Source organism: Argopecten irradians, chromosome 12 (genome assembly GCF_041381155.1).
Source record: "Argopecten irradians isolate NY chromosome 12, Ai_NY, whole genome shotgun sequence".
Lineage (NCBI taxonomy): Eukaryota > Metazoa > Mollusca > Bivalvia > Pectinida > Pectinidae > Argopecten > Argopecten irradians.
The window spans coordinates 3,507,637-3,533,458 of NC_091145.1; the positions used below are offsets into that span (position 1 = coordinate 3,507,637).

The 25,822-nt window shown below is 34.0% G+C and overlaps 1 protein-coding gene across 1 annotated transcript in view; it reads right to left on the reverse strand.

The window, feature by feature from the left end:
- LOC138336062 (prickle planar cell polarity protein 3-like) overlaps positions 1 to 25,604 on the reverse strand; it is a 74,914-nt gene extending 49,310 nt beyond the window's left edge. Inside the window, exons 1-2 of the mRNA XM_069285343.1 lie at positions 24,956 to 25,604; positions 24,452 to 24,540 (exon numbers count right to left, since the gene is read on the reverse strand). Of these exons, the coding sequence (XP_069141444.1) occupies positions 24,452 to 24,540; positions 24,956 to 25,042 (176 nt within the window). The 5' untranslated portion in view covers positions 25,043 to 25,604. The remainder of the gene's footprint in view (positions 1 to 24,451; positions 24,541 to 24,955) is intronic.
- Between the last annotated feature and the right edge of the window lie 218 nt (positions 25,605 to 25,822).

Consider the following 25,822-nt stretch of genomic DNA (forward strand, 5'->3'; position numbering starts at 1 on the left):
AAAGCCTTATTTAGATCATATTACTTTAAATTAAACTAAATTAACAAAAAAGTTATCATCTTGAAATAAAGAGGATACAAACTTCTATCAGCTATATATATTCATCAGAATAGCTGATCACGAGTTTTGATAAGCTTAAGACAAATGACCTGTAAATTCATCTACAGGATTCAAAATTTAATTGAAATCTGCGATGATGTGTTTATGACTCCGGAGTTACTGCATGGAGCTTTCCAAGAGCAAAGTTTCCGAGCTTCTCTCTGTTCCAAACAGTGATCCGTCAGATGTCAAAAGGGTCATTGATTTCGCTAACACAAACTGACGGTGCCAACTCTCCTTGATCAATCAAAGACCGATTGGTAAACGAAGCATCGAGAATAACTGAATCACAAAATGGCATAATTACAACTGTTTGTTAAAATAATCTGTTTGAAATTACTGCTTAACCAAGTTTGTGCACCCTAACACTCCAGCAGAAGCTTCCAACATGCTTCACAGAAGAAAAAACCTGCTTCATTTGATATTCCAAAATCTAAAATTTGTTTGTTTTGAATGGCCCTTTCATTCGTAATCGGAAACTTTAACTAGATTTTAAACACACTAAACTGAATTCTGTGATTCTTCAATAAATAAAAACTTTTTTTCTGCAAATGATAGCTTTGATAGAATCTCCGCTAGGAGATATGCATGAACAAATAGTGAATTAGTTCTTTTTAAATCACAATATTTAATTCTCTAATTTAATCTAAATACCCCTAAGTTAAAATATAAAGTTATATATTTGTATTAGTTTAAAAAAGTCGTATACAGTAAAACATGTTTATAATAAACACGCTTACAACAACTTCATGTTTATAATGTAGTCATTTTCAATCCCTGTTCAGTTTTCTATAAGATGTCTGTAATAAGTGTATTAACAAACTATATGCTTGTAATTATTATAAACTTATTTTGATGGTCCCCAGAGGTTCGTTATAACTGTTTAACTGTAAGTCCGATTATCAAGCAAAGTCTTTAATCCAGAATCCCATAAGTCAATTTTTTCAGTAGTCTTTAATTTTGAAAAAGTTCAAAGTCAAATTAAGGAAGATATTATGTATAAGACAACTTTCGTTGTGTTTCGTATCTGTTTATTTGTAATCAACATTTCTTTTACTGTGATGCAAACATGTTTTTACCTACAGTACTGACTTCCTGTTTTCCCCCTGTAGTCTTGTTTTTAAGTACTTCTGTACGATCTGAATATGAAATAGCTACAAAGATTACCTCCCTGACTAACTTGACACCTGTCTGCAATCTCTCATCCTAATGCCTGTCGAAATATGTTCGTTCAAATCATCGCAGATATGGAAGTTCTGTTGATGCCGTTACTAAAATAAGAGTTTAATAGTACAAAATTCATCATCAATTTTCCGCAACATCCTTATTCCGTTAACCAAAAATGTTTTGCAGCAAAAAATGCATACGATGGTAATCTTACTGTAATTTGCTATGCACTATATCTGTGCTAATTGAGCAGCAACGAAATTATCTTTGAGTGCTAGGAGCATTAGGCTCTTGCAGACTGACAGAAATTCGCTGTTAAAATGGAAGCTTTCTTATTAAATAAACAGTTATCCGAACTAATCCTTGTGTATCAGTGTTATGAACAAGAAATGATAAGAAAACTTGATGAAATCTTCTAACTCTGATAAAAACTACAATTTAATCAATCACATATATCCATCTGCCATCATAAGGCTCTTAGATACAGCTAATAAATTTGTATCAAATTTCTCCTAAAAAAACTTCAAATCTCGGAGCTAAACGAATTTGTATCAGCACATATGTTGATTTTTTGTGTTAACAATCTACATATTTATTTATATATATATATATACACCATTATCGGGAAGCATGCTTTGTCAAACTTTAAGAGAAACATCTGTATTAATGATATGATAGTCGTATACAAGTACTTTAAGTTTAAATTGTTTTATCATCCGTATGTCAACATTTTCAATTTAACAGTGTTGATACTAGATGATTTTTGAAAATGCTTTTACATCTAATCTTACATTTATTGACAAAACCGTTAACAGGCACAGCTCTGCATTTTTTTAAAATCCAATTATAAGTTATGGCTTCTCGTCTTTCTTAAAAAGATATCAAAAAGAATCTAACATATCTTCTCTTCTCTGTTTGAGAAAATATCATTTTATATATAGTGCATGTATGATAGGGGTCAAAAGATGAAAAAGCTTTCCTTGCAGACATAATTTGGTGTCGGCTTTCCGGGATTTTTTGTTAAAGACCATCGGACATGATCAATACGGAGGGTTTCCAGGATAATGCTGCTCTCCAAGGGAAGGTGTCCAGTACTTTTGTCCATTATTTAACATGATAGGAACCACCATCTTATCTGTCTGCGTACATTTCTACACTTGGGACCCGCACAGTACAGCAATGCAGACATATTTTAACCACATACGTTCAACAAAATGTCAGCATTTCTGTTCAAGAATTTTAATTCTTGACCCTGACTTTGATTTTATATGCATAGCAAAAGTTTGACATCTATGCAAAGTAGTCCAAACTTATTCAGACTCCAAAACCACCCTCCATAGATCATTCAGCTTACAGGTTATTTCTGATTTACACTTTATTATATATACAAGCCAATTAATAATTTATAGATGTGCCAGTGAGATGGGAAAAGCCAGAGTCTCCAGAAGAAAACCACTAGGCAAGAGATATGGTCAGAACCTGGCAATAATTACTGTCAAATATTGGATTCAAACTCACTACCCAGAGATTGATAATATGACAGAACATCTTAACAAATCGCCATCAGTCTCACTGAAGTATATTTTTTTTGATTACTTATAATTGCTATCATGATTGATAAGATATCTTTTATTTTCCCACCTATGGATATATCTGCAGTTCAATTTGTAATGATTGTGACGTTCTGGATTGTTGGAATATTCATTACTAAAGATTTTCTATAGGATTGCAACAAGCAGACGCAGACATTTCTGCAGTAAGTGTTTTTCTTGATACACAGATCAACATGTAAAGCTTATTTTCAGCCCCATAATGCAATACCCAATATGTCTGACAAAATGCAGTATGCTTTCCCCAAGATTCAGGTCGCCATGGTAACCTAATATGTATACCTTGGTCTGGACAATAATTTATTTAACGATGTGTCTTTCCTTAATTTGAACGAATGTCATACAGATTGACATTTTGCATTATACCCAAAAAGGGCGACATAATCGACTTTCATGATTTTAGTCTGTACAGATACATACAAGTGAATCTAAGTAAAATCTATATAGGGAAATCTCACCCAATGTTAATTCAAAAGTCTACACAAAAAAATCCATAGAACACAAATATCAATGCTTCCGATTCTATGCATAGACGACATGCTTCCGATTGAATGAATTCAATCTATTGCTGCATTCTTGTCGTTTTCCATCGATAATCTGTTGGTCGATAAATGAACTTAATTCTATATGTTGCAAGCTAATCATATCGAAACAGAGCATAATGTGGACACTTTTTAATATATTGGATATATATTCTAATCAATGTCTTGTCAACCTATATAATTGCATTACAGTGTATCACTAATTGCCATCTCACTATCTCCTACAGTGAGTCTAGTTTATTTAATTCAATTTTGCATGCATTAATTAGCACTATTGTTTGTCCAAGGCTCAAGTCCTATTTTACAAATAAGAGTTGATTAATTCAAATTATTCAATTAGTTGCTTATCATTATCCAGACTACATTACCGGACAAGTGTTCATCACCTCCAACAAACATTATAAAAACGAGATTCCAGTATCCATATAGCTTTAATGAATCGGTCTATATTTGAACACAGGTACCATATATATATATAATCCTTCTGAGCTTTTAAATTTTTCACAAAGATAACATTCCCATATTTGAACATCTTGAGAAATACCATACGGACAGCTGGAGAAATGCAAAGCTTGTAGGAAAACACTAAACAGTTTTATTGACAATGCTAATTGTGATTCAAAATTAGGTAATAAATCGGATGAAAATGCCATCGAAAGCACATTTCACAAATAAACTTCATCTCACACCACTTGAGTCTGGGACCGCACCGGAATAGCTGTGTAAATTGGTCTGATGTGAAATGACACAGGTGTTTAGTAGTAGAGATTTACATAATGCCTGGCATAAAATACTGCAGTGCTGAAATGTCGTTGGCGAGATTTAAATCACTGCATGTTCAATAAATTCTATTTGTGGCTTCAATACCAATATTGATGACAAATCTCAATATAGAACATTGAAATATCAATTGTACCTATATAAATTTTGTGTAATTTGGTTTAAAAGTAAGGCAGTTTTATTTAATCATTCTTAAAATATATTGGTAAATTAAGAAATATAAAAATCCCCTTTTCTGTACGTGAACAGAAATAAAATGGGAATGCTATATTGTGGCCTTGACTAAAATGTTAAGAATTTAAAACTTCCTCTTTCAAACATATCCAGGTGTTCATCAAGGTGAAGTCATTTGTCCTTTACTTTTGACTCATTTAAAGGAACACCTTCTTTATTCACATTTTCCTCGCATAATAAGCAATTGATTTGAATAACAAAATTAATCCAGATTGATTTAAAAACATTGAAAAATATAACAAATCATAGACTTTTGTAAGCATGAATTTTATATTTATTCTGGCAAAAATTATGAGCTCAAATATTCATTATAACTGTTTCATCAAACATTAGCAATTAATGCAGTCAAATTTTGATGCATAAAAATCTTTGATGTAAAAATTGTTAAAATATGATAACCACTAAAATATAATATGTTTACTGTATTCATTGATTTATTCATGATGAAAAAAAAATTTGAAAAATTCCTGATATCAAGACAGTTGACAATCGCTCAACAATGAACAATCTGAAGCCATATTAACTGTACTTCAGCCAAGTATCTAGACAGGCTGATAAAAAACCAGAACTATTTTCACATCTTTTTTATCGTATTTACAGTATCCATCGAAGAGACAGCGCATTTGTTGGGTCGTTATCATTAACATAGACATTGGTTGCTATGGCAACACGCATATAACTTCTATTAAAAAAACAAGTCTACTTATTACTTTTCCAGAGACTATGTATTGTACATACAGATCGTAAAAATAAAGTATTTTTATTGGGTGCGAAATGACTGAGGGAGGAGTATTTGTCTAGTAAACTCTGGATATATCAATATGGTTTCAAGATCTTCAAGATGGCGAAAGCATTATACGGTAATTTCTGTGCTATTTCCTGTTCCTCAACCTCAAGCTCTCGGTGAGAATAGCCAATGGAACTTTGTGTACATCGGAGCAGTATCTTGGCTGATGTTGTTTTAAGTATCTCACTTACAATTGTGAAAATATTGACATTTCCTTTGAAATGAGTGTGGAATTGCTCTCCAAGAACTCCAAAAGCTAATTCTGGCCTAAGTTAGGAAATACTTACATCAGATGATCATAAGCCACAAGTCGAAAGTAAACAGAAATGTTCTGGTAATTGAATCAGATTTGTATATATGCGCCTCTCATAAATATACCGCAAGAATAGAGACTTTGGTACTAATGCTTAATTCTACTTCACTGATAAATTTTTGTTTGGATTCACTGATAAATTTTTGTTTGGATTCACAGCTTTATTGTGAAACGGTCTCTTTTACTCATTCACCCCTCAAGACACATTTGAATTCTTTTAATTCAAAGGCTGGGAGAGTTCATTGTGAACTTCGAGGGGTCGATGAGTTAACACTGCAGGGCTTATTGGTTTTGACAATATAGATGAAAAGGATCCATGAAAAAATAGATGAAGATATTGATCACTGGACTTTTAACGCTTATGAAGACTAATATCATAACTTTGTCATTACAATTCTTCTATTTTTTTCAATCTTTACCCTAGGTTGTTTCAGTCCCTTGTAACCCATCATGACAAAACAGACTCTCCATCCATCAACAAAATACATGTTGACAACAAAAACATCTTGTTTATTGGTCGTTATCAAGTCCATCTCTGATAAAAATTCAATAAATTGAAAACAAATTAATTTGACATGTACTATGGTGTAGTATTAGGTATATAAACGTATACTTTACGGCAGTCTTAACGTACACAGGTAATTCAAACTCCCTCAAGATAATTCCGTTTTATTCTCGATGGCAGGCTGGTACAAATAAACAAACCAATAAAATCTGCACTTAAACTGTCTCCCCTACAAATTACCTTATCTGTGGAGAATGTGAATGAAATAGAAGATTCCATTTCTCTAACAGTGAAGACAGTTCCTGTGTAGTCCGATGGCTAACATTATAAATTTTGTAGGCTTTTCTTATTTGATGAAAGTTGCCTCCATATATCAAAACATTATGTAAATCACTTTTATTCAAAATAATGATTACTGACATATGTGTCATTTTTCTTGAAGCATGCAAAAGGGTCAAGGTCAAATTCAAGTTTTATAACTTTATTTAAAAGTTTTATCCGTAAAATATTTTTAATGTTTTTCTTCACCTTAAATATAGATAAGATATATCTATGTTTGTTTTTCATCCATTTAAAAAAACTTTTGTTCTGGTGTTCAAAGTGAAGGATATACTCTTGTTAATTTGACACGTTCACACACCAAATTCTTTGTGTTTTCCGTAGGTGGTTGGAAATCTTCCATCGTTTATATATGGTAATGTAGTCAATATCTATCCAAAGTTTGTGGTCCTGATTTGGTTATTTACCTGCGATATTTCTATAACGCTTGTTTATCTACTCTCGGCTGCCCTTGATACACCCTTCACCATTGTAATTTCAGCGTTTATCAACTATTTGGACCCTCTGTAAGTCCCTAATCAACAAGCATACCTGTAATCACCGCCCAGTATTACCTGTACAGGTAGTATCGGTCCACAGGTACACAACCCTTGAATTTGTCAATGGTGTTGGCCTACGTTCGCCAGCAATGACAGATAAGGATTAAATATTATGATAACTACCTGATATCACTAAGCCTAGAATCACTTGTTATACATCCATTTTGAGAGAAAAGTGTCACAGATTTTTACCTGGTAAATTTAACTCAATCACCCCCGTAAATTCAAAATGAACTATTCTTGCTTTAGAATTAGAAGAATTCAAATGTGTCTATGTATAGGGGTGACACGTACAGATTGTATTAATTAACGTTTCGTTTAAAAAAAAAAGTGCTATGATTGAACTATAAGTTTTGGAATGTTCATACATGGTATCCTTCATGTGATGAATGGCCTTTCATATGAAATGAAAAATACCCAAAAAGTATTCTTACTCAATTCAGACGAGTTGGCTATATATCCTCATGATCAGAGCATATACAACTGAATGAATTTAAATTCGTGGTCATGTATAACAAACTATTCTTACAACGATGTAATTTCCTTGGACTTTGTAAATTTTAAATTTAACCATTTCAAACCAAACTATAGGTGCAACATGTTTCTTTTATATAATCGTTTTAGAAATAAGAGGAAATTTATGATAATCGTAATGAAATAACTTCTGGAATTTACCACAGGCTCCCCATGCCATGCTAGCATGACTTGAGCCATATAGGGACGTCTCTGACAGAAGGCCTATATTCAATTTGCTTTCTATTTTCACCTTTGCAGGGAAATCATTACAACATTACATAAGCAGAGACCTTATACACCTATTACAACAGCAGGTAAAATATCATTGTTTACTCATAACACAATAGGTTTTAAAAATGATAAATCTCTCAAGAAAAAAAGTGTGGAGACAAATACTCAGTTACCTAACGTTGAATTTCTACGAGCCGATTTTAAACTTGACGAGTGTTTTCGTTGTCATACAGACGGTACTTGAGTGGAGAATTCCAGTCCCCTTATATACCCGAGACTTCTTATGTATGTAAACAAACGTAACATAACGCCAGGTACCAGGGGGGACGTCTCAGGTAAACTTAACGAGATGTGTAATACAGGTGTATACATCCATGAGTAGTTTGGTGGATATATTATAGCGGATATGTTCACATAATCAGGTCAAAAATCTGTCTGCCAACTCACATATATAAATATCACGTTATCAAATAAAAGACGGGATCGGATCTGGAATTTTGAAATGAAATTATGAAGTTGGTTTTTTCACATTACACCACATGCATTTATATACACACACAAACATGCAGAGAATTTCAACATTTATAAAACTATGATCGATGTACAGAAGTGGAAACCATTTATTTTGAAATTGATTTCATTGAAATATTGCTTCATTTGAAATGAATTATAATCCCTGCTCCCACATATCCATAGTCTTTCTCCTTGGTTATATTGAAATCTGGATAACTTGAAGAGATTTTCCATTCTCCAAGGATAACCTGGGTTACAAGTATTTGATTCTTTTTCAATTAAGTATGAAGGACTGGAGGGATTGGGTTATGGGATGTTATAATCAATAAATTAATCTTCTTTTTATTTTTTTTCAAAATCTGTTACCACACTTCATATTGAATACAGATATTTGTGGTCATCAGTGTCAAATCTTTCTGTACTGGAGGCCCTAAAATTCATGTGGTCAACATTTGTAATCAATTAGCTCTCCAGTAAAGAAACCACAAAGAGTCTGCCCTGAGGGCTGATGATGCTGGAGATAGCCATGAGAGGATGCATGGTCTCTCCTCTTCATCTTTCTCAGCATCAGCAACAGATAGCATCTTAGTGGAGGCTACAGTGTGGACTTCTGATACTGGAGAACTTGTGTTTCACACACAGCCAACTACCCATACCATCGGACCACAACATCTCAGCCCAAGATCAATGTTGGATGATTCTATCTCAATCTGAGAGGTTTTTTTCCTCCAGAAGACAATAGATTTAACGGAAGTTCCTCCGGACCTTTAATCCTTTACCTGCATCAAATAATCTACAAAAGGATGATTGGTACAATATGGTTTCAAAAATCTAATCATTGTTCAAAGTCTGGAACTTCCGGGATCTAGAATGTCTTCCTAATACAAAACGGATACTTCCTGTCGAAAGAATCCATAGGACTACTCATAACCATGATTATCTGATTTTGGGAGAAAAATAAATGTACCCATGTTCAAAATCTTCAATTTTAATTTCTACAGCATTAAAACAGGGACTGAAATGGAATCAACAAGTATTGAAGAGAAGTGATTATACATGTTACTTGCCCATAGCCATGATTATCAGATTTTGGTGCAAATGAATAATACCCCATAATGGCATATTCAAAATCTTCCAATTTTTACAGCATTCAAACAAGGACTGAAATTGACACAAGTATTGATGAGTACAGTGATTGTTACATGTCAATCTAAAGTAAGTTTTATTCCAGGCAAGTCCCCCCTCCCCAACACAGACAACACTACCCTCCCCCCACCCACCCACCAGGCAAAAAAAACCCCCAAATACAAAAACAAGCCATCCAATCAGCACCAAACATACCAGGTGCCCCAGCCATGTTTGGACCCTAACATAAACTTGTAATCTGTAGTTTCCACCACTGGTGTGTGTAAATACTGCGGGATAAACAGGGAATTAGCAGATTTACTCATTTCCTCGTAGCAAAAAAAAAAAGAAAACGCGGAAATAACATGTCTGCAGCGAATCCATGGAAATAGTCATCCTTAATACTCAAGCTGAGAATTAAAAATTTGTTTTATTTCACATGAAGTTTCTCACGGGGATGTTACTACTGATAGTATGATGTGCAAGTATCCGGATAACTTGGTACAATATATATCCAGAATTTTTTTTTTTTAAATTTAAGTCAAAATATAAGATTTCCTTACTGTAATGCTCAGCTGGATCTCCATTCAAGCACAATGAGTCCATTAACAGAAATTGTTTTTAAAAGAAATTTTTACAAATGTAGCAGATCCAATCTGATCACTGTTAGAGTCTTTTTATACTTCAGTAAAATTTGACTAATGAAATAAGTAGTATCAATTTACTGCGATCCCGCTGTCAATTTACTGCGATCCCGTTGTAATGTCCGCTATCGATTTAGTGGAGACAATTCACATACAAAACCAAGGCTTGATCCCCTAATTTATGGTCTAGAACATTTTGATATTTCAGATTCTTTTGTGACGAACCACCATGGACTTTTAAATTCAACTAAATTTATGTAGGATCATGGTTTTCTTTCAGGTAGATTTAAATTTAGTTTTAAATCTCTTAACATACTTAATTAGCTGTATATAATGTATATAAATTAATCAGGTTATTTACAGATGTGGCTGTATGGGTGGCAAAGCCAAACAAAATGTAAGTTTAAATTTCAAATATTTAAAATACAAACACTCAACATGGCTTCATTTATAATTAAAGCCTTAATAAATAAACACCTCCAGCTCTATATTAAAAAACTTAAGAAATCTATAGGAAAAAAAATCATCCTTGACTTTTTTCTTTTTTACTTTTTTAAATAATTAAAACTAAATATGGAACAAATTCAACACTTATCTTTACAAAACTAAACTTGACATGTTGACAGTTACAAATTCAAAGATTCCCGGATGGTTTTTGAACCCAAATGAACCCGATGAACTTGCCATAGATTTTATGAACCAATTGTACACGGTATATGACAGGATGTGATCTATATCAACATTGTATTAAACTGATACGATCGGCAGGTAACACAATGTCACATACAGGTGTGCATAGATGTTAGTGTCTCTCGTCTCTCGTTGACCGACCTAATTACCTATACGATTGGACATTAATTAACGCAGTAGTGTCAATTCTGCCTTACAAACCCTACTTATCTAGGTGTCAAAACCCTAATCGTACGGAATTAAATCATTTCACTGTTATTATGGAAATGTTTTCTCGTTGATGATATACGAATAATGTTCATGTCAAAAAACTGATTCATGGCTTCATCGTATTGCCAGAATAAATTGATGGAGAATGATTAGATAATTTCCAGTACCTGTAAATATTAAGAATATATATTCCTGATCTCGATAGGGTACACCTTTTTCATAAAACTATCATCATTTGGAAGGTTTTATAGCTGCTATTAAGCTCTGGGGAGAGCCATCATGGGTTTGGAGCGTATATATAAGTATTAGGAGCGTGTAATACAAGTATGGGGCATAGATATGAGAACGCATTTATTTTTTCCCTCGAGGAATCTTAACATTGAGTCCCACAATTAGATGGTGTAGGTATACTGATGATAGGAGCGGATTGTTCCATACTGGGGCCCTACTTATAGCCCCGCTATATGTACATCTCAATGTTCTGCAGAATTGATCATGAAAATACAGCAATTTCTATCCTGATGTCGACATTTACGTGTCTGATTAATCCATTTTCTATATAATCCTGGTAAATTTCTTACAATAGGACAAACAAAATTGCTATGTTCATGATCATGGATGATCTATTTTTTCCTATCAATGTATGTACTTATCCTCCAATCTGCATGGAATACTATAGTTTGTGAATAGCCTCGAACCACTACAAGACCTTGGAGGTTTTTTATCTAGATATATTCTATATGATAAAATCTTTAACTTAAAAGTTATTTAATGTAATTTAATGTGTCAAGTTTCAACCTAGATTCCAAAATCGATTTACATGTTATGATTTCAATCACATTTGTTCGAATATTGTAAGTGGAAGGAGCAGAAAATACTGGAGATTAAGTTTAGAATACAGGTAAAACTTAAGTCATTTCAGTCAGAGTGATATATCTTCTATATGGCAAGTTGTAAATTTTTTATGTATAAAAACACATAAAATCTCTGATTTATATACTTGATGGCCGGATTTTGACTAGCAGATGAACTTTAAGAATCATTTTCTAAATGAAAAATCAGCAGGATACATTTTAAAAGATGAGTTTAATGAAAAAATATAGAAATAAAAAAAAAAAAATGTTATGAATCTGATATTGACATAATTTTGCTTTCCTCCAGATGTGTATTAAACATTGGACAGAAACAATTAAGATATATACGATATAGAGTCATTCTAGTCTGTACCTAGAAACTGCCCCATACGGTTTTTGAATTGAGGGCTAAATGTGGGAATATGTTGGGATCGAGATCTCAACCCTCAATAGGATCATCATGGAACGCTTATAAAGCCAAATACAGCCGTTCAGAATCTATACACACCTAAATATTTTTCACTGAATAAATCAAAGATTGAACAATGAGTTTATAATATAACCATACAGTATAGTTTTATAGCTCGTCTCTCAACATCTCAGTCGATGAATTAGACTGACGTGATGTATTGTTAAAGAAACAAAAAACAATGAAATAAACCTAGGTATTGATTTGTGTGTTTGAACGTCTGGCTGAAATCCAAATAAATACAGCATTGCGGATTCTACCACAGTATGCATCCAAGATTATAAAGATGCTTCCAATAAATAAGACAAATGCCATATATATGTATATATATACTTGCAACAAATAACTAATGCGTGCACGTTTTTGTTTTTATAATTTTTCAACCACTGTTTAATTCAAAGTAAAGGTTTGTTTGTCAGAGCAATATATCTCTGATAAATATATTTTCATGTGTTTTTTTTCTTTCTATGGGCGGAAATGCCTTAAAATCTCTGGCCTTTGGTACAAAATCTCACACACATACCCTCAGATCTATAGATTCTTTAGTGATAGTACCACCAAAGGAAGCCCTATTTAATACTAAAAGAAGAAAAAAAAACTTTCATCTGCTGATTTTTGACTCAGTAATTATAAGTCTATGACCTCTGACCTTTAGGCCAAAATGTTTTGTCATTATAAAGACCATAAATAGTTTTGTTATTAATACCGCAAAATCTTGTCAGTGATAGCAGACCAAATGCATGTAAAACTCCACAGAATCTCAAGGAAAAAAAACTTTTCAAGAGACTAAAATAAGAATCTTCTATCTTGTAACCTATGATCCTGAACGGCTCAAGCTGACATTCAGACTCAAATACCATATATCCTTGCAACACGTAACTAATGTCTGCACTTTTTTGTTTGTAGAACTTTTTCAAACCGTTTTATTCAAAGTCGAAGTGTGTTTGTCAAGGTGATAAATCTCAGATAAGTTTATTTTCTTGCCTTTTTTCCCTTCTGTGCAGATCTTCCTATGGGGAAATGGGCCTGTGCAGCAGTCGGTTACTGGCAGTAAACCATAAACTTAGACTCTCTCTGGAGCCTACCCCCCTCCCCCCTCCACCTCCCTCTCTCCAGAATCTAGAGTAAAATCTTGAGACCCTTCGAGCTCCCCCTTCTTCCCCTACACCCTAAAGGTAAACTCTTTAAAGCTACCCTCTCTTCCCTCAAAGGTAAACTCTAGCTGGACCCCCCCCCCCCCCCAATTTTCCTCCCCTTAACTCTGCTCCCCTCTCCTCCTCTAGACATAAACAGTAAGACATCCCCCCTTCCCCTCACCAAAGGTACACACTGGAACCCCTTTCCCTAACGATAAACTCTACCCCCTTCCCTAAAGGATAACTAGCTGGAGTCCCCTCCCTCCTCTTTCCCTGCCCTAGATATACACTCTGGGCCCCATCTCCTAAAGGTAAACTCTGCCCTCCCATGCACCCTAGACATAAACTGTCATAGCCTCCCACACCCCTAAAGGTAAACTCTGCCCCCCCCTATTAGACATAAACTGTGGGAGCCTCCCACACCCCTAAAGGTAAACTCTGCCCTCCCATGCACCCTAGACATAAACTGTCATAGCCTCCCACACCCCTAAAGGTAAACTCTGCCCCCCCTACTAGACATAAACTGTGGGAGCCTCCCACACCCCTAAAGGTAAACTCTGCCCCCCCCCCCTAAAGTTAAAACTCCCCCCCCCCCACTAGACATAAACCCTGGGAGCCTCCCCCAGAAACAGGTGCACCCTGATGGATCCATCTTATCACTGCCATCATGTCTGCTACAGATGACCATGGTAAATACCCTCTTTACACTGACTACTATAGCCAGATAACTATAGCCAGATAACAGACAGCAGACCCTAGGAGAAAACATTTGTGATAGAATTTGGTGAGGAATGCCCCAGCTATTTCCTATACAATCTTCAGTTAGAAGAGTACAACATTGTAATGACTTAGGTCATTTCTCTAGATCTACCAGGAGATACTCCAGCCCAACACTTCCCTACAACAGCCGATTACAATACCTCCGTTTTCTCTTCTAAACAGCCGATTACAATACCTCCGTTTTCTCTTCTAGAGTACTAGTAAAATGACATGGTTTGAGTACAAAAAGACCTCATGATCAGTGATTATGATGTCATATTGCCACCAGAAAAGTCTGATTTCATATGAAACAGTGTCGTTGCTATCATCTTGAAACTACTGTATTTAACTCCTGGAGACACATTTAGACTCTTCTGAATCAAAGATCAGACCTGTCCATTATAAACTTTAAGGGGTGAATGAGTCAAGACATTTTATTACTACCAGGTGAACCTGTCTTTGAAAATACTTAAAGAATAATAACCTTTCTCGGTTTTTTTTATTAATTATTTGTTGGATTGTTTTTTTTTATATTATACGTCCTAATAATGGCGGGGGTCATTTAAGGTTTTGGGTTTGAATCCCAGGTGGGGCAGCTGCCAGGTAGCTGACCACCACAGGTGGCTTTCCTGCACTTTCTTGACCTGTCATGTCCTTAAATGACCCTGGCCGTTAAATGGACCTAAGACAAAAAGAAAAAACTATGTCTACACAAATTTACTATATCAATAACATACAAAATAGTTAATTAAATCATTGTACATAATGAAAGTAAGGTTGGCAGATTTTTACGACCAAATGTTTATTTCTTGTGAGAAAATACTACACCACATCGTATGTTTCACGAAATATTCTTAAGAATGCCATATGGTTAACGCTGCGGAATGTTTATATATAAACTTCACTCATAAATATATACATAAACCTAACATAACATAAGCATATGATTAAATAACTTGTCTAGACCTACATCTCCGACATACTAACATACAACACCCGTATTCGGTTTCCGAGACTCCATTTAAACTTCACAGACACAGCCATTTGCAATTGAAATTTTCCGCCCTGAAAATTTCTGGTTTTTATGAAACCAATTGCCTGAATTACCTCCAATAATTATTCCAGCTGATTAGCTGATATTATATGCGTAATTATATTTATTACAGCTATGATAATGTCATTCTAGAAATAGTGAGCGGTTTTAATGACGAGGATCTTAGAGGGCAGGTCACGAAGTACAAGTACTCTTGTCTGTAAAATGTACAGAACAATTTAGGGAGTTCAGCATTTGTTACTAGATAATCATTAATGCATTTTATTTCATAAAGCTACAATTGATGGTCATATCAAATTGTAGCTGTATGGCACTATCTAACAATTATCAATTAAGTTTAACAATAAACAAAATTTGCTTGATATACTTTTTCAGCATTTCTGAATTTGCTTAACCTGCCAACACTGATCTGAACGACATGTGTCATTTATCATTGAAAGAGCCATAATAAAATTTAGGGACCTTAGCAGCTCAATTGTCATCAATGGTCGATGATTTTAGTGATAACAGGGTCACAGTAATGGTCAACAGAAGAAAAGATCTAAAGTCAATCAAACAAATGGCCTCCAGGACAAATATTTGATTGACCTTTCCCTTTGTGGCATGTTCACTTTAAACTGTCAGGTGAGGGATACGCACCTGGTCGTGGGTTGTTACCTCAAATATATTGGTTGAGTGTCCAGGACAATGACCGTTACATTTGACCATTTCTAAATATGATTTATGATGATGACAAATCATTTTTAAACTTTTCTCGAGAACCTTCAAATGTCGCAAGCTCCAATAAATCAAAGTTTAGAACATTTTTTTTTTAAATATTCCAATAATGTGGAACAAAACACGTTGTTAGTCCAATATAAAGTTTGTGTTTATTAGAACTACATTGAACCACTTTTAGGAGAAGAAAATGAAATGGAGTAAACAACCCAACCTTTTTTCCTGAAAGTCCAATCCAAATTTACACATAGGGACACAATTTTATCAGAGAAGACGTAAGATTTTACATATTTGTATATGCATAAAAGCTCAGATTCAAGAATTATCACACTAATTATGACAGCAACTGCTTTTTGATATTGAAAGAACTGCTTAAAAAATACTCCATTGGCTGAATAGAGAATAATGAAACAGGATGAATTTTCGTCCCCTTATTCTGTTTTTAATGACAGGGCGATGTGGAAGGCCAAACTGCCCAATGGGACGAATGCAAATGCATTGGAATGCCAACGATCTCTTAAATCCGTTTTATAATTTTATAATGACAAGTCACTCACAACCACAGGGTACATTTTGGATACTTGTCATTGAATAACGAATAAAAAAAGGAAAAAAATACACGATGAAAATGTCAGAAAAATGTCATTGAACCATTTAAAGTTGAGAGGGTCGCCGAAACAGCTGTAATTTTTTCATCATTACGTAACAATCACGCGTTTCCAAATTACACCCCAAAGAAATGTGATCCAATTTTCAGGTCTATATTGTTCCCAGCGCTCCAGTAAAAGTATTGGAGACCGTTCTACCGGAATAATTCAGTCAATGGATTAATACACAAATAATTCAGGGTTTTGATGCTGTCCAACAAGACAACTTTATTAAACTCTATGGGAAGGTATTTTTACACCTCCAATAGAAGATTCTGTTCAAATCTAATATGGCTTCTATATATAGCTAGTTCTTTCCAATCTTCACATTTGGAGATTTAAATTTATAAATTCATAACCTCCAAAAAAGAAAATTATTTCAGAATAAACGATTTAATACATTACCAAAAATGGTTTTATTTCCACATTTAAACCTGTCTATAAAGACCACCCAAGGAACAGCAAAGATAGCGAAGTGGTCTTTATACACAGGTCAAATTATGTGGGAATTGGCCCCAAAGAATTTAAAGTGGTCATATTACAGAGGTGGTCGCTAAGGCAGGTTTCTTAAATGTACAAATAATGATGTAAATCAAAAGAAATGACTTTGGTTAGAGATTAAAGGTTAAAAGGGAATTCGGTTGGAGAGTAAGGCAAGAAATGATGCGCATGGATATGTGCCAAGGGAAGGTGCTAACCTTTTGAAAGAATTCAGACCTTCGGGACATAGCTAGGGTGTCATATAGACTCCATAATGTTAAATACACTATCTCTAAAAGCATACATGTTCTGCCATGTTTTTCTCAAACCCAGAAACCTCTCCAATTTCATTGATGTACAACATGCACGCGACAGCTACACGCGTAACTCCAGTGAAAGATTCGAGATATGAATCATAGCAAACGAAGGTTAGAGACAAAACTTCAGAGCAAGATAATTGATTAAATCACAAGTAAGGAAGACAGCAATCCATTACATTCAGACATTAGTATGTTTTATTACCAAAACTCATACAAACGTTCCGTCATAAACAAAACAATTCTAACGGTCAAAATGATTGACAGAATTTTGTTACCAACAGAACAAACATAGAAACAACTTTTCTTTTTTTTTACTTCTTTTTTTTTATGTTATGTTCAGATCGATATCCCTTCCAAAATGTCCCCTTTTTCCCCTTTGTCCAGGTCCCTTTTAATAAAGTAACCCCTTCCCCCTTTTTGAATATACCCATGCATGCATGAACATACACTTCAATGATGTTTTCAGACAAATAACCAGTACAAGCATAGTATACAATATTTACAATTCTAAATGTATTTGCAGCCTCATTTTATATACCTCTTCATGTAAATTGATTATTATACCAGTACATTCATTTTGCTTATGAATATACCCTGAAAGTGATTTAAATTGACAGTAATTCATGACCGTATAATGTAACTTGTTCCAAAGTTAATAGATTAAATTCTTATTCATTTTAGAAACCATTGATGTTAAGTTGGAAAATCAGCATGCTAAACAGGTAAATCAGACATTTTAATGTATCATATTTTCTGAAGTATATAGTCACATCTTATTCCCTGAAAATGGTGAGTGCAACAGGTCTGATACGTACAATACATTTATTTCTAGATGATGAGTACCAGTTCAAGACACGATCTTAATGCCTCTCTACGTGTTTTTGTTTGTTGTCCTACTGATGGACATTCGGAAGATATTAAATATGGCAGTATATCGTGGTCCAATGAGGTTTTCCACTGAGACCAGGGCCTTAATCAAAGATGGCTGCTAAATTCCTCCGAACGCTAGACTGATAATCAGCTAAAGTGAATGACATCACACAGTTATCAATTTGGGGTCTTTTTTAAACCGATCCACACTCACTGATAGATGAAATCAGAAATTGCAACCGCACAAATGAATAATGCGTGTGTAACTAGTACAATCTGAATGATGACTACACAAAAGAAACGACATACTTTATTACTCGCAGACATGCATGAATGCATCGATAGTTATTGGCTGTCAAAAAGTATTTGGACGGACGTATAAGAACTGTTGCAATCTGAGAGAGCTCCAATAAGAAGAAATATGAGACAAATGTAACTATTTTATATGGATACATTCCGTATCATGGGAAATGAAAAAGTCCCGACAGAAAAACGGCACATGCACACATAGTGATAGGCACCATGTGTCGATAAGATGTTTCACCAGGCTGCAGCAAAATGTCTTCTGGCATTGGGTTTTATTGATAAAAGTTAATCTGTTACATTGTTTCCTACACGAAACAGTTCTAACATTTCCTTATCGCAATTAACTAGCATGCAAAATACTGCAAAATACTACAAACGCCATGTGTTAAATTAAAGTGCATGCTAAAACGAATAATGACGGAATCTTTATCAGTACAAGAACAGTATAGAACTTAATAGTGGAGATGTTTTTGTCACTCAAATCAAGATAATAAAATTCTATTAATTTTACAATAGCTAACTAAAACAGTCGTTAAATTAACATAGAGACAAATTGTTAAGGTAATTAAGAAATTTTATCTTCGTCTTTCAGAAAATTTCAAGATTGGGCCAAACCAACATTAAATGAACTTCCTAATTCTTTGTCATCAGTTGAAATTATATGTTATTGCAAAAGTAACTTGTTAAAGTTTGTAAAAAAGAAACTGTTAAAAGCTTGATTTTTTTATGAGATACATTAAAGTTGTTTCAATAAACGCCTATTAGCCCTAATATACAAAACGAAAATGCTTCTCTTTCTTTTTAAGTCTTATATAATAAAGCGGTTGATGACTATGAAAATCAAATCTCTACAAACTTTCCCTAGGTTTAATCTTTTAAGCAATAATAAATTGGATTGGGGTCTTTAAGCGGTTTAAACCTTGATGTGTTACGACACTTAATCCTGAGAAATGTACATCAAGATTGGGGATAAATACTTCTAATCCTTGTGAGAAAAGCTTTAAATAGTTTATGGTTGTGAATTAGTTCAGGTGAATTTTATTCAACTTGGAACAAATATACGTAAGGGCGACATTTCTGAAATTCAAAAATCAAATAAATTGCACTAGATCGAATAAGTGATTTGATTTAGGTACTACAGCTTGCAAATGCAGAGCTTCAACATTTATATCTTATAGTTTGATTATAGACTAAGCATCTTTTACAGAATTTCAACAATTTTAGATGATTTGAAAACATTATAAAGACAATAGGCATGGCATTGAACAATTGGTGTTTAAATTTAGTCTCCGTTTTGTCTTCTCCTACTAATGTTGTAGGTTTATGTTCCTACTAATGTTGTAGGTTTATGTATGTATTTATGAAGAAAGCCAAGCATTTTGCATTAAGTTTTCATCATTTAGCGAGTAATGCCAAAAAAATCCATACAGACTTATAAGAGGCCTCTGCAATTTAAATAAATTCCTAACTAGGTTTATTTTTTATGACAGTGAACAGATAAGTCACATATAGGTAGTGTCTCATAGGCTCAAGAAAGTTGGGTGTTTTTTTTCTCTCCACTTTTTGAGAATTAAAATCTGTAGCAGAAGCGAAGAGAAAATGTTCAAACCAAGACCCTCCGAACATGAGCCAAATACTCTAGATACACTGATAATTGTGTGTCCAACTGCATGCATGGTCACAGATGATAAACCAATTGCAAGTCCATCTTTGAAATATTCATTTCTCCATTATTTGAACTTTGAAATTCTGTCTGTGACATTATTTCTGACTTGCAAATTAGCATGGTGTACGTGCAGTTTGGCATCTTCAATAAGGTAACTGCACTATTTTGTCTTTGCATATTGCCATTCTATAGAGTTATCTTCCCTTGAAGGTACGTAGGTATAGATTAAATTGCGACGTCATCATTTAATGATTGAAAATTACGTTTGTTTTAATTACCATGAAAAACGTGATGTTACGTCACAAAAACAAACCTACCCCATGAGCAGAAAACTGATGTATTTTAGATTCATGCACAAATATTCACCAAAGATATATCATATGTTCAGGTTGTGAAAATTTAAGGAACAGATGTTGATAGCCTTAGCTTACAGCTATTGATAAAATATCCCATTAAAAACTAAAGCTTAATTGAATTTTTAGATAATTGTACAATTTCTGCACTTGTACAGGAAGTCGAAGACCATTTTACCAATACATGACTGGTATTTAGAGAACAATCATATATAATGGCCTTTAGGTAAAATCGCCATGGCAACTTCCAGAAATGTAATTACCTACACTGAAACAACCCCAGGTGGTCAGTTTCAAGTTTGACATCTCAATTCAAATGGACATATATAAATGCCTGAATTGTTCAGCCATTTTGACACCAGAACAGGTTTTATAGTTTTGATGCCACGGACACCAAAACTGGTAATCAACCAAAGAAAACCATATCATATACCGTATTTTTGCACATATAGTGCGCAATTTTTTTCTTACATTATGAAGTAAAAGTTGGGGTAAATTATTTGCCTTGAAATAAAAGAACAGATATTTTATGAACATGAATGATGAAAATCCGTAATTGAGTTCCTACATATTTCATATGATTTTTTTTTTGGTATATATACCTCATAATAATATTAATTGCCATGACATGCATATACATTTAGATCTGTTATCATTATAACCTTTGAGATTGACTAAAAAATCCTTTCCAGATTATTCAAGGACAAACAACTTATCGTCAAATAAACATGTTCCCATATAGCTATAGCGAGTCGCTTGCTTTGATCCGGAGAAATCAGGTCAAACTTTAGGGAGTCCTAATTTAGCTTATTACCGCTATCTTTTTATAAATCAAAATTTATTTTCAGAACAGAATTACGTAATGGGACAGCCCTGAAGCATGCCAGCATTTATATCAAAATATCTTAACATGAACTTTTACAGAATAACCACAACAGGGTTGCACATTGTATTATCTAAATCAATCAATGTATCTTCTCACTAATTAGAAGATAATTATCTTAAAAATAACAGATATCATTAATTAGTCCTTGTTAATTAAGGAAACTCATAAACTTTTTGACATCCTCATCGTGGTCGATCGGTGAAATATACAGTGACATGATTCAACATCTCTAGGAGCTCTTTGCTAGCCCTTTTTACAGAGGAAATTACGTAACATCTAGAACTTCAACACATCTATATGCCAATGGGCATTATGATGTATACATATATATATCCCTAACTGAGGCTAAAACAGGTTCTGTCAAAAAAACATTCACTTGAAAAATTAAACCGCAGGACCCATAGGGATCCTAAGGGGCCAGAAGCTTAAGGGGCTTATACAGTATAAATATGTTATGTCACAACCTAAATATTTCTCTTTTTCGCGAAAGAACTTTTAGCATTTATAAACCTGCTAAACAGCAAAAATAAAGAAAATAAATAAACATTGAAGTAATTATCAACTAGTATTGAAAAGGGAATCAATTTGTAAAGAAAACAAGCATATATTCCTGAAAAGCAGACATGTACAATTTTCTCTAAACATTGAAATATACAAGAATTATATAATTCTAATGATTAACAGAACCTGCATAATTCAATTGTAAAAATAATGTGTTTTAAATTTGTGTGAACAATTTTAAGCAAAGAGTTTTATTTTGATGTAGTGGTCTTAAAGATCTTCTTATTTTGTTGTTGACCAAATTATGATAATTAAAAGCTTGCAGCCCAGCTAGCTAATAAAATTACAGTATAATAATTTCCATCATAAGGCTGTCAGCTATAGACCTCTTTTAATGTTTGATATCCCTCCTTCCTTCCCCCTTTCGCCTCCCCCAGCTGAAGGAAAATATGAAATTAATTTACGTCTTGTAGTAGTAAAACTAAATCCAGCATGAATCAATTAAGCAAATGAAATAGTTTGCATCCTGTAATTTCTTTTGAATGTAGAGAGAAAGAAACACCTGTTAAAGTTTGCTGAGACTGCATATATAGAAATTATAACATATGTAGCAATTCTTAAATTCTGACCAAAATCTCAAAATCATGATCAATTTAAATAAATCATTATGAGTTTAAAACCTTCATGACGAGTCTTTAAAACTATTATATAATATTTTCTTCACACCTTCGCTCAACAAGAAAATGTTCAATTCACTGTGTCAATATTGAAACAGTTAAACACAATCGTTTGCCACTTTCCTTTTCACAAATTGAAATAAACTGAACGGTGGCTATTGAAATTCCTCCAAACTGATAGACACAGTTTGTGACTTTGAGAATTCTCTAACTAACAGGTGTGCAGATAAAATCTGACACTTTACTTACCTGTAAGTGCTAAAGGCCTGTGGCCGTCGTAATTAAGGTAATAGAATATATTTCATTATAAAGGTATAGTGACCTATTTCACAGCTAGGTATAGGAAGAGTGTAGTATATTAGATGGTCACCTGTCCTTGGGGTGTTTATATATACCAGATATCAAAGGTGGCTGTAAAATTTTGGAGATTGGGCCCCCTGCAGTTTTCATACTCAAGATTTACCTATTTTTATATATATACCTGTAATTTACAGTAGGTAATTTCATAGGTATGTGTATAATGATTACGTACCATTTGATACTAGCCTGTATATTTAAGATTGTGATCATGTATATATGGACACTTTTGGGCTACTGACATTTGAGTTATGTACCTGGCCCTACAATTTCTTGATTTTAATCGGCACAATATGTAATTTGACTAATCATAATTAATTCACATACTAATTTTGCAGTAATGAGCAAAAAATATATTATGCAATTCAATACTTTAAAAAATTATAAAGTGTTAAATCTAAACATAAAGTTAATTAATTATCAATTTTAAAGCTGTCACATTTCAATCTAGATCTTGACACATACAAGAATAAATTTCCAAAATCAGATCCAAGATGTAACCTATAATGTGAAATCAATAAATAAGATCACAAATCAAAATTTATGGTAGCAACATCTGATGATTTGAGATGTTGGAGTAACATTATTAAATCTAACACATTGTACAATTTGCATCTTAATTGTTCGGTTTTATCCGCTAAAACATGTGTGCATTTTGGCATCCAATGAACTTCAATCATTGAGGCAGATTTTAAGTTGTTAAAATATTCGGAAGATCTTTATATATGTCGGAATCAATATGTTATTAAAGGTCCAGTTTCTAAGGACTATATAGCCTTTTTGTTGATTTTGATTTCATTATATTGACAAAACTATATTTAAATACAGGTGGAAAATTTGACTGGAGCTATAGCGATCTTGAGCAGATGTATTGAATGGGCTCAATGCAATATGCACAATAGTGTGAAATAAGGGTACACGCTGTGTGTGTTATTGATATGGTGTGTAATATTGCACCACTGCATATATAACAAACATATGATAAGTGTTACTTACATTTATATTTTGAAGGTATGGCCAGTAAATTATGATATTGATTTATATTTGATGAATATTAGTTTTATACACTAATGAATTAACCGGTTAACGAATATCAGCAAGTGTATATTAATCCAAGAAGAGAACTCCAGCTTGTCAGTTACCGGTTGATAATCAAGAAGAATACAGTATATCATAGTGGTATAACTTGGTATCACAATGAGACCAAATTAATATTGTGACAGGTAAAATGTTATGACGTCATATATGTATTGACGTCACAAGGAGTCAAATGCGTTACACAGCAACAAACATTTTGGGCTCAGTCAACATCGTGTAGTGATGATGCTCAAATCCTACCACACCTTCAATTCACACCTGTGGGGATGTTCTTGCTGACACTAATCACACGCCCCTCCCCCACCTCTTCCACCACCCCACCCCCCAACCCCTGTGGTGATCCTCCCTCATCCTATTTATAAATATGCAATTTAAAAATAGCATGCAGGTGTGGTCAACTTGCTATCTAAACAAAGATTGGCTTGAACATATCAGTTTTCTCTGTCATATCACTTACCTCCAAAAGTGTAACTCGAACCCAGGACAAAGTTCTTTACAGTTAGAGCAAGGGTGTCCAGCATTAATCTGTTGAGTTAATGGAGGACTCTGTGAATATAAATGAATCACAAATCAGAGGAAAACTTCAAAATGATACAAGTTTGTGAGTCATTCATAAAATTTGGGAGGGACTGGAAATAACGAGAGATGATTATTATGACTGTTAAATGGGTGTCTTAAAAAATGTGATAGTAATATCTAGAACCGGCGAAGATTGTCAACTTTTACAACTTCAATACTTTGTTTACACATACTGGAGTTTGACTTTCAGCCAAATATTCGAATAGTATTTAAATGTACTTGTTGTATACGAAAAAAAACTCCAAATACTCCCTTTAAGACTACTAAATACTAATTTTACATGGTTTATAGGGAGTATATTTCACATGCGTTATCAGTGACAGAACATCAAACTATTGTGGTCTACATCAGAAACGACTTGAAATCGACAACAAATACTTACCATGCTTGGAGGAAAATGGGGATCGTGCCCCTCCCTGGCGAATAAAGGACTGTCGTTCGGGGATATATCCCCTCCTGAAGTCGCCATTTCACACACAATGGGGGTTCACCCAAAACGTAAACACAACCAAAATTAATAAATTTTCCAAGGATAAAACACTGTAAAATGCCGATAGAGGCTTCCACACGAACACACACGTGTTACGCGAAGGCCAACTGTCGATATTATATCCACTCTGGCCCTTTTATGCACAATTATAAGAAGTAAAATAGCCGACGTAATATCGACCCTTCTTCGTTCGAATCCACTGTGAATAGTCAGGATAGCATTGTACTGAGCTGCACCATTTTTGTGATCGCTTCACCGACCCTCACCCGTACCACAGGTGAAAACGCTAATTCACCAATTCAAATTCCAATCACAGCTCACAAGCCACGCCCACTCGACAACGTCATAGCGTCGGTTTCTAAACACGGCAAACTTACTCGCTCATCTGAATTTTAGTCTCAAAAGTGTACACCACAACAGTTTTTTGTGACTTAAAGCGTATTGAATATTAAATGATTTGTTAAGATGATAATGTCTCTTTTACCACAATGTAGATGATGTTTGTAAACAATTTTAGACAAAGTTAAACAAAGTTCGGGGTAAGTTTAGCCACGCCCCTGTCTACGACTTACAGATTTTGATTGACACGAGGTACAGCCGAAAGATAGGCACGGCAGGTGCCCCCAGAGACACATGTACCGAACACACACGTGTGTAGTATTAGTTATCGACAGATGATCAACACAAAGAACAGTCGCGGAACTGTCGACAAACTCGCACAGCTCTATAACACTTTTATAAAGAAAGATTATCAGGAGA